Source organism: Bidens hawaiensis, unplaced genomic scaffold (genome assembly GCF_021521415.1).
Source record: "Bidens hawaiensis isolate Kalapana, Puna unplaced genomic scaffold, B.hawaiensis_p1.1 tig00004282_1, whole genome shotgun sequence".
Classification (NCBI taxonomy): domain Eukaryota; kingdom Viridiplantae; phylum Streptophyta; class Magnoliopsida; order Asterales; family Asteraceae; genus Bidens; species Bidens hawaiensis.
In genome coordinates, this window is record NW_027491257.1 from 1,819,036 (window position 1) to 1,829,980 (window position 10,945).

The 10,945-nt window shown below is 35.9% G+C and overlaps 1 protein-coding gene across 1 annotated transcript; it reads left to right on the forward strand.

The window, feature by feature from the left end:
• Positions 1-5,700: 5,700 nt before the first annotated feature.
• Positions 5,701-9,272, forward strand: LOC143626077 (zinc finger protein CONSTANS-LIKE 15-like). Its single transcript, XM_077096252.1, has 4 exons — positions 5,701-6,750; positions 7,934-8,107; positions 8,182-8,378; positions 8,932-9,272. The coding sequence occupies exons 1-4, from the start codon at positions 5,701-5,703 to the stop codon at positions 9,038-9,040; spliced, it is 1,530 nt and encodes a 509-aa protein (XP_076952367.1). The 3' UTR covers positions 9,041-9,272.
• Positions 9,273-10,945: the final 1,673 nt, after the last annotated feature.

The window sequence follows — 10,945 nt, forward strand, 5'->3', positions numbered from 1 at the left end:
ATATATAATAATCACATATGGATCTAGTCCACAAAAAGAAGCACAAGGCCTTCAAGTAAAGCCCAACTTGTGTTCAGACTCATAAAACATGACATTTGGATTATTATGTACTCCGTTGCTGGGAGCCCATACGAACCACGTGTTAATCAAATATAAAAATAAAATGTGTAAACGAAGATGAGTTACAAACATGAAGGTGGGATTCATAATTTAAAACTTGAATAATCTGAGAGTCGTGATGTATTTTTATATCGGAATATTTTGGTGGCTCTCTTAAAGTTTTAATAGAATGAAACTCAGTAATTCTTGACAAAAACTTCGTATATTTCTATAATTTTCGAACAAGGGAATTTGACTCATATGACGATACGTCGTATATGGAGTTTATGAAGATTAGGTATGGAAACCGCCTAATCTCAATTGCATTAAAATTGCACTCAATTATGACAGTTTTTAAACATGTGACAAATCCGAATATTTAAAGTCTACCCTTAATGGATCTTGCTACCAGGGGCGCTGCCCCCTCGGAACCACATTGTTTAGGGGCTTCATCCCCATTTAAAACTCAAATAAGTGTTTACTTCGCACCTTCAGACTTATTTGATAAAATATAATGATTAGCATTGGTAAAACAATAAGTCGATCCAATAACATTAAATATGTCTAACATACAATGCATAGCAAGTTTGGAATCAAGTTCGTTTGCCTGTATCCGAAACCTAGGTGTACGTGTTTGAGTTTGTGTTCAATCGTTCTTTTTCTCTTTAACCATTCATCACGCTTTTTTTTTCTCAATAGAGGTTGACTTATACAATGGTCCAATCTCAACTTTCTAAACACACTTTGACTTAAAAAGTTCATGTTGAGCATATGTTATTTTACTTTTGTATCATTAAGAAGCATGCATATAAAGATAAAGATGGAATTAATTTTTGAATATTTTAGTTTTTTCTTTTGGGAACCTTGTTTTCAAATTTTAGTAACATTAAAAAATATTTGGATTCTTGTAACAATTACCAATGGGTAATTAAACAATTATCTGCTAATTTCAGCCATCTAAGTCATTCCAAATAAAAAAAAACATTAAAACATTTTATATAAGATTCGTCATATCACTTTTGCTATAATTAACTTACTTATGATTCAACAATTCCTTCATATTAAGTTATTAACAATTCACCTAATCTTATTAAATTACTTTCATTTTAAGTAAGATAATCGATTCGTACCAAACAATCATATAAATAGTTATTCTAATCTAACTATATTATTAAAGCAACATAAGTTGTTTACAAGGTATTTAACTATGCACTTCACATAGGATGCCAAGTAGATGTCATGCCACTATTTCCTATTATATTAAGACCCATGACCTGTTTTCTTATTATAACCCATGACCCGTAAGGCTTTATAAAATTTTGAAAAATATATTATTGTGTGATACGGTTTTTGAACCCAAGATCCCATGTTTCAAACCAAATATGCTTACCAACTCCACTAAAATGGTAATTGTGTTTGATTTCTTGATTTAACATATATAAATGTGATTTCTCTTCAAGTATAAAACCAAAATTATATTTAATTGTTAATACTTTCATAATTCACAATATGACATTTTCTTGTCATATATCTTTAACACAACCATTTAAGATTATTCATCGTTTCTCTTTATTTTAAAATATAATATATTTTTATTTATTTTCATTTACAAAAACCTTAATCTTTTTAAATTTAGTTTTAAATCCGTGACAACATTTTATTATAAGTATCATTTTTATATACACAATATTCAATATAACAATAACGGTATGAATGTTTTATTTGAAATAAATCAAACATTAAGATTTGGTTTTCAACTTAAAATTATAGTGTATAATATATCAAAAACTTAATAAAAAATCATAAATAAAAATTATTATATGAAAAAATTAAATTTACGTATTACATGTAATAATTTTTTTATTTTTGTTATATTTTTCATCCGTATTAGAACACAAGTTGTAACATAGTAATAATATATATGCCATGATCCATATGAATCAAAACATTAATATTATTATATACCACACACAGCACACAAAATATAAATATATTGTTGAAATATGAGGACGTGTACGGTTTAATCAAAAATTAAGAAACGGATCGAATCAAAAGATTCTTGATGGATAAGTCTTTCATTAGTAAGCCAATGGGTGCAATGCAAGAATAGAAAGCCATCATGCAAAACTTATTAGAGTATGTTTGTTTGGAGGTAATTGAATGAAGAGAGAATGGAATGAGAGAAGGAATGGAGTGGACAAAGTAATGAAATTGATCATTATCATTTATTTTCCTTGTTTGATTAGCCTATAGGAATGAAATTAATTATTAATTTTTATTGTTTGGTATCCAAAAAAAATGTAGAAATGAAATAGAAATAATAAAAACACTTCTATCTCAAAATACTTTTTAACCAAAAAAAACCCCTACAATGGCGACGGTGGTAGTTCTGGCGATGAAAATGGTGGTGGCGATGGTGGTGGCGGCAGTAGTGGTGTCGGCGGAGTTGGTGGTGGTGTCGATGGTATTGGTGATGGTGGTTGTTAGGTGGTGGTGTTGTTGAGAAAATAAGGTGAAGAAGTAATGGAATGAAAAAAAAGAAGGGGGTTGGGAAATAATGGTTTTGATGAAATGGGATTCCATGTGTAATGGATGATTCCATTCCATTGAGCAACCAAACACCATTTTTTCATTCCTACGTAATGAATTATTCCATTCATACAGTTATTCCTGCATACCAAACGCTACCTTAATTTTATTTATTTATTTATTTTTCTTGGAAGATCGGGGAATAAAAGAGCCACGTCATTGTCACATAAACCGTGGAGCTTTAACTAGCCTCCCCTTTATCAAACTCGTTGTTCTTTTTTTTCTTTTTTTTGGGGGGGGGGGGGGCATTTCATTTCTTTCTTTTAGGCGTTAAGGGACTACTGGCCATGCCTTTAGCGTCCCCGTTGCTTTGCATGACGCGTTGTTACAGACGTTAACAAGCCCGTGTGGCAGCCTTGGCGCCCCCTTATTAGCCCACAATGGACGATGTTCTATAATTTCAAAAGTAAAATACCAACTAAAAACTATATTAAATTATTAAGGGTTGGGATATAGCCGCAACACTAATAACATTCTCAACATAAACTCTATAAATCATCACATTAGCTCAAAATCATATTTCAAACGACATTTCAAAAACACTAATTTTCTTCAACAACAAGAAGTCTCCACAAACCCAATTAAAACTATTATTAGTTGAGGAATGCACCACCCTCATTCTGTCTCTCGTCCACAAATTCAAACCACTACGCCGAACCACAATCCCATAACAGGCATGCCCAAATCATGTCTTGTTTGCTCTTAGCCCACATTAAGCAAACAAAATTAACAAACTTGCCATTTCAGATACCATAACGCACTATTATCACATCATACAAACTCATAACAAGTCGTACATGCCATACACCATGTCAGTAATCCTTCAACAATATAACACTAACACACCATACGAGTAGTATAACCTTATACTTATCATACCACTAACATCACTCATCATTAGAATTAGATGCAGGCAAAAGAACCAGATTATTGATCCTACCTGGCCCGGAAATCAAACCAAAACCGAACTGGTTTGAAACCCGTTATGCATAAACAGGCTTGGAATCGATTGAAACAATATGTTTGGAACCATTCTGTAATTTTCTCCACCGAAACCAGTTAACCAAAGCAAAACCGACCAAAACCTCGTCCAAACCTGGACCGAAACCAATCAAAGCCTGAACCGAAACCGATCATAACCTAATCAAGAAACCAGTTTCAACCCAAACCGAAAACCAATCATAAACAATTTTTACCTTTGTTAACCAACCAAAAACTCGTCAAAAACTGGTCGTATAACCTTATGCATATTATACCCACTAGCATCATTCATCATTAGAATTAAAGGTGGGCAAAAGAACAGGATAACCGAACCAAAATCAACCAATACCGAACTGCTTTGAAACCAATTATGTAGAACCGACTGAAACCGTTGGTTCGAACCTGATTTGTAATTTTTCTCCACCGAAACCACTTAACCAAACAGAAACCAGTCAAAACCAGAACCGAAATCGATCAAAACCCAAACCAAAACCGATCATAACCTAGTCAGAAAACCATTTTCAACCAAAACCGAAAACCGATGTAAACCGGTTTGTGCACCTCTAATTATTATTATTATTATTATTATTATTATTATTATTATTATATCCAAAATCTAGATAAGATATTTTTTATATTAACACAAAAAGTAAGGTGCTGTTTGTTTTTCCTCAGAAGGACTTCTCCACCTCTTTTGTCTGCACTGAGAAGAGGGCGCGCAGACGTTGGGCTCTGCAGTGTGTTTGTTTTTTCGAAGACGTTTCATTAAAAAACGTCTGCGCGCCCTCTTCTCCCAGAAGTGTTGGTATTATCACTTCTTTAACCTCTTATACACATTTCAGCTTATAACCGATCATCATCCTCCTCCTAACCCTATTCAACTCCTTCATCCTCACCAAGCCGCCGGCCGCTCCACTCACCAAGCCGGCCGCTCCACACCTCCTCCGCTCCACTCACCAAGCCGGCCGCTCCAAGCCGGCTAACTCCACTCCTCCTCCTCTCCACTGCCGCCGCCGCTCCATTCACCACGCTGCCGCCGCTGCTCCGGCATCTTCTTGAAGGTAATGATTCATTTTAGGGTTATGCTTTCTTTCTATTCTTTTCATTTTAGGGTTTCTATATACGTGTTGTGAATTTGGTTGTTGAGTTGATATTGGATTGATTGTTGGTTGTTGAGTTGATTTTAGGGTTTCTTAGGTAAAATTTGGTTATTGAATTTGGTTGTTGAGTTGATATTGGATTGATTGTTGGTTATTGAATTTGGTTGTACCGGCACATAGATTTAAGCAAAATAGTTAATATTTTGTTAGTTTTTTGAGTTGATTAGTTTAGGTTTTGTTAGTTTTAGTTGTGATATTCGATTTGTTAGTGAGAATTAGGTGAAACTGAAAATGATTTGTTAAGTGATTGTATTGTAGTTAGGTTCTAATTTGTGCTAAATCTTGTTAATCGCATGCTACAGCCTATGTGTGTTTGTGTTTGTGTATGTATATGTATGTCTGCTTCCGTCGATAACTTGACCCGTCGTGTCGGTACACTGCCGCTGCTACTACTGCTGCTAAAGGTAGTCACTGAATTAGGTTGTTAAATGGTTAATTAATTGATTTTTGTGAGGATTTGAGTTGATTAGTTTAGGTTGTGTAAGTTTTAATTGTGATCTCTGATTTGTTAGTGAGAACGAGGTGAAACTGAAAACAATTTGGTAAGTGATTGTAGTTGGGTTTTAATTTGTGATAAAGCATGTGAATCGCATGCTTAAGTATAGATTCATACACGGTTGTTTAAATTTAAATTTCAGCTTATTTTAGTAGTCTGCAGATGTTAAAAAACAAACAGTCTTCTTGTTACAGACTGCAGAGTTTTGGTCCACCTTTTCTGCTACAGATGTTGGCAGATGTGGTTTCGCAGTCTTCTGACATTTTACCTCTGAAAAACAAACAGCACCTAACAACCTTCCAAAAGAGGAAACCCACATTACAGTCTTTCTTCCTTCAAACCCTCATTGACCTTCACATCCACAAACCCTAACCCATGGCCACTCCAAATAATCCCACCTCCGACCACCACCCTTGCGACTACTGCAACCACCACACCGCCGTCATCTTCTGCCGCGCAGACTCCGCCAAACTCTGCCTCTTCTGCGACCACCACGTCCACGCCGCCAACGCCCTCTCCGGCAAACACCACCGCTCCCAGATCTGCGACGGCTGCCGTAACGCCGCCGGCTCCGTCCGCTGCGCCACCGATAACCTCGTCCTCTGCCGTGACTGTGATTCCGATTCCCATGCTACTTCCACTATCTCAGCTGTACATGATCGGAAACCCGTTGAGGGTTTCACTGGTACCCCATCGCCCGTGGATCTTGCCGCCAGTTTTGGGCTGGATTTGGATCAGAATCACCGGCTGAAGAAAACCCATTTCGGAAATCCGGATCCTGATCCCGGTCGTAATACGGATCCGGGTCATAATTCGGATCCTAATTCGGGTCAGTGGGAGTACCCTCAGAATCACCGGCCGAAGAAAACCCAGTTCGGAAATTCGGATCCTAATTCGGATCTTAATTCGGATCCTAATTCGGGTCATAAATCGGATCCGGGTCAAAACCCGGGTCATGATTCGGGTCAGTGGGAGTACGCTCAGAATCACCGGGCGAAGAAAACCCAGTTGGGAAATTCGGATCTTAATCCGGCTACGGGTCATAATTCGGATCAGTGGGAGTACTCGATGTTTGACCCGAATTCGTGGATGCAAGATTTAATGGTTCCTGATGAGAATACTAATACTAATAATAATAATAATGATAATTGTGGGAAGCAGAAAAATGTGATCTTGAAGCGGTTAACCGAGTTGTATAAACAGAGTTTGTTAGTAACGGATGAGCCACGTCAGCAGGGGGGCGATAACGATAATTGGAATGGGAATGGGAATGAGAATGATGAGGATGGAAATATGGATGAAGTGCAACACGGGCACCAACCGTTTACGTCGTTGTTGATGATGCAGGGGCCGTTCGATGTTGATTCGTTGAAAGATCAGAGCTTGATGTGGAATGCTAAACCGAGAGATCATAGAGGCACTCAGGTTATGTTTTTTTGATAGTTTGTTGAATTATGTTTTGGATTTTAGTTTGATGGTAGTTTAGAATAGGATAAGATTATAGGAATATAAAGATTATACCTTTTTGTTTGTTAATATTTGTTGTATTGGTTAGAAGGTTTGGAGGTATTGGTGATTATTATTTAAGTGATAGTATTGCAAATGTGTTATATTGATTCATTGACAAAAGTTCATAGTTTGGGGCTCGGCTCGTTTTGACTTGTGAGAGCTCGAGCTCGGCTCGTAAGTCGGTTTTTCAAGCTTGAGCTTGGTTTATTATTTATTAATTAGTTTATGCATTTTATTTATTTTTATATATTTTGAGAAAAACGTTGACAAGCGTAAGCTAGGCTCGGCTCGTTTTGACTTGCGAGCTCCAGCTCGGTTCATAGGTCGTTTTTTCAAGCTCGAGCTCGTTTATTATTCATTAGTTAGTTTATATACTTTTTTAATTATTTTTATATATTTTGAGAAAAACGTTAACAAGGCTTGGCTTGGGCTTGGGCTTCTGTGCAGCATGTTAAACGAACCAAAGCTCAAATCGAGCTAGTTAAAGAGTTAAAACATGGCTCAAACTTAAAAATACGCTAGACTCCTATGGCCTGAGTTCTGATGAGCCTAAACGATCTTCCCTACAGGGCTCAAGCTTGGGCTCGATAACTTAACAAGCTTTATTTGAGGCTCGGGCTCGCTAGGCTCGTCTTGTATCGAGCCTTTTGTCGATCCAATCCCAAGTAGATCGCACGTGGTTCGGCTCATTGGCACCCGTAATACAGGGTTTCTCTTATTTTCTAGATCTCAGTTATTTGGGTTTAATTTTGAAGTTTGAAGCCACCCTTTGGCTGTCTAGAAAGTAGTATCATTATTAAATATAATATCATCTTCTAAAGCTTTTTTTTATTTTTTGTGGCTTGTCTTAGTGTCAACAAGTGGTATTAATATACTTTCAACCCATTAGAGTAATATAAATTTGTAAACTTTAGCTTTTAATATTGCTTAAACTGATCAGGTGATAACACGCGCGCGTGCACACACATAACAAGTTATTTGCTTAAACAACTTATATTATCCTAAAGTAACATTTCTTTATCATGTATTTGTAATTATACAAAATAATAACTTTCCATTGGATTAACAAACTTTAATTGTTTACATCTTTTTCTTGCAGATATGGGATTTTAACATGGGTCGGTTGGCTAGTCCGGACAAATCCGATGCGAACAATGAAGGATTCATGATAAAAACAATTGATGAAAGTTTAAGTGAAGCGGATAAAACCGCGTTAGGAGAAATGTATGGGATAAATTACTCCACACACCACACTGAAATTGCAGCTTTCAATGTAAGACGGTTTTCCGCTTTTGCGTTTCTTACGATTCCTAAAAGTTGTATTAACTTGTTTTGCGCATAATTCAGAGCTCAAATGACAGAATAACAAGTTTTGTAACACCAAATGGATATGTTGGTGGCTCAAATGATATCCAGTTTACCGAGCAAAATGTGATCGGGGCTGAAAAACTTGCCACGCCACTAACTAAAGCTGATTTAGAGCTTTTGGCGAAGAACCGAGGCGATGCAATGCTTCGTTACAAGGAGAAGAAGAAAACAAGAAGGTATTTTTATGCTTTTTAGTTAGGGGTGTACGAGAAACCGAAAAAACCAATCTGTACCGGAAAGACTTAACCGATACAAAACTTTGGTTTTATGTTTTTTTTAAGAACTTAACTAAAGGTTCGATTTTGGTTTTGCATGTAATAAAAACCGAAAAAACCGAACCGAATTTCTAGATTTTTATTTTCTTAATTTTATTTTAAGTACTTTATATTTTATAAGAATTAAATAAATATGTAATTCAAATACTTTTGGCCAAATGTATAATAATCTATTAGTTAACAATTAACAAAGTTATTTATACCTAAATTCATTATTTTAGGCCAACTTTCTTTTCGGCCTAAAATTTTCAAGCTCAAATGGCAAAAGCCGAAAAAACCGAAAACTAACTTAAACCAAAACGAAAACCGAAAATCCAAAACCGTACGGTTTCAAAAATCCAAAAACCAAAGTTTTGGTTTTAGCCCAAAATCGCATCGAGCTGCACCACACACTATTTTTAGTCGCATAATAATTTGTTAAGGATTATAATTTGCGTATTCAAAATGTGTGTAGATATGACAAGCACATTCGATACGAGTCGAGGAAGGCAAGGGCGGATACTAGAAAGCGAGTGAAGGGTCGGTTTGTGAAGGCTAATAATGAAGACGACGGCGGTGGTTAAAATGGTCTTTTGAGGACGCGTGCTTATGTGTATTTATGTAGTCTTTAATCTGTTAATGATTAGCAGTAGTTGTTGTTTTTAGGTGTTTGACAGGACATTTAGGGGTATGAAAAAAGAGGATTTGGAGAGGTTGGTCTCCAGGTTCCTAAAAAAATGTACTAAATTGTATTCTTTTTGCCCAAATGTTGTAACTTTTGGTTGTGATTCTCTTGGCTTGGGTCAACTTGAAGCATTTAGGACCTTTAATTGGTGAGAAAAAAGATAAAGTTGGTAATTTGTACTTGGTTTAGAGCATGTTTGGTGAGAAAGCATGGGAGGTTCTAGCAGTGGCGTTCTTGGGTTTTTTGGGTCCGGTTCTTCGGGTTTTAAAGTTTTAATTTTAAACTTAGAAACCCAACCCAAATCTCTTACGGTTTTTTGGGTTTTGGTTAATCGAGTTTCGGGTGTCTAAGAAAACAAAACAAAATAAAAAAGTAAAGAAATAACATATTCATCTATACTTGTTACGTAAATAATCAAATTATAAATAAACATAACCTGGTAAAACAATATTTCTTCTATTACGTTGTTATCAGAAAAGGTATATAAACGATAAATAGCCGATCAACCATAATAGGTGGAATAGGAACACGTGGAATACCTAGAGTGTTTCGTATACGATGTACATGCCTAATAATAATATCATGTTTAAACAAGTAGTTTATTTGGGTTGACTGGAAATCAGACCCAAGAACCAACCTGAATTACTTCGGTTCGGGTTCGGGCTGGCCTTTTCTCAAGTTCAGGTTATTCGGGTCGGGCTAGTTTGGGTTCGGGTTTTCTCAGGTTGGGTTTCGGGTAAATATAACAGCCCTAGCCTCTAGGTTCTAGAGGTGCACAAACCCACCAGGTATGGTCAATAAAATTCAAAATCGGGTCAGGTAAGAACCGGTTCCGGGTATAGCCGGGTATTTGACCGTTTTTTTTTGGGGTTCTGGTAGGTCGGGTCCGATTTTGAGTATAGGTTCTGAGAGCAACCCAATACCAGATCGTACGGGTAAGAACCAATTCCGGTTCCGATACACCAGGTCAGGCCCATACATGATATTTTGTTCATCACTAGGATGGTCATTATCTATTGTATTTAATGTAGCAAATTATATAAAAATGTAAGCTTTAGCCAAATTAAGATAGAATTAAATTTCAACTCAAAAAAGTGCATGCTTTCTCAAAGTTCATTATTTTTCTAATACATTCCAACTCAAATACTCCCTAATATTACTTCTAAATATATATTATTTATTTACTACGAAACTTAAAATCGCAAAAACCTCAAATGAAGCGACGTTTTATAACACTTTGATACCATTATACTATAACTCTATAAGTCCTTTCCTTTAATAATTAATATGTAACGACATGTAGTTTTGAAAAACTAGTTTAGATTTTGGGTTTCATTAATTTTAATCATCATAAGTTACTTCTTTCATTTCATATGCTTATGACTTTGTTTACGACATTGGATATTAGCGCAGACGGTTGTTTGTTATTAACGTTAAACCCTCTTGTTGCTCTTACTATGGTTCATAAATATATTTTTTTAATATACTTTAATAAATGATTATTTTTTATACAATTAGGCTTGTTTATAGGCTTGTTACTTGTGTGTACACACACAAACATGTACATATTCTTGTCACATGATTCCATTGAGAGGGCTATCAGAATTCTTATAGCAGTTGATGAGATGAAACAGTAACACTTCGTCTTCTTTGTTTTGTAATGAAGGTCGTAAAACACCATGTGAAAAAAACTCATTAGCAGGAGTTCAACGCTGAAGCCTTGGGACCGCCCTCGCTCAGGTTAGTCCAAGATTAATCAATATATACATGTATCAATATGTGAGTATATAAGAGAGGGATATTG

Excerpts from the sequence above, each read along its gene's own strand:
- LOC143626077 (XM_077096252.1), top strand. The coding sequence starts at position 5,701 with ATGGCCACTCCAAATAATCCCACCTCCGACCACCACCCTTGCGACTAC. Across the intron at positions 6,751-7,933 it reads GAGATCATAGAGGCACTCAG|ATATGGGATTTTAACATGGG; the intron begins GTTATGTTTTTT and ends TTTTTCTTGCAG. Across the intron at positions 8,379-8,931 it reads GAGAAGAAGAAAACAAGAAG|ATATGACAAGCACATTCGAT; the intron begins GTATTTTTATGC and ends AAATGTGTGTAG.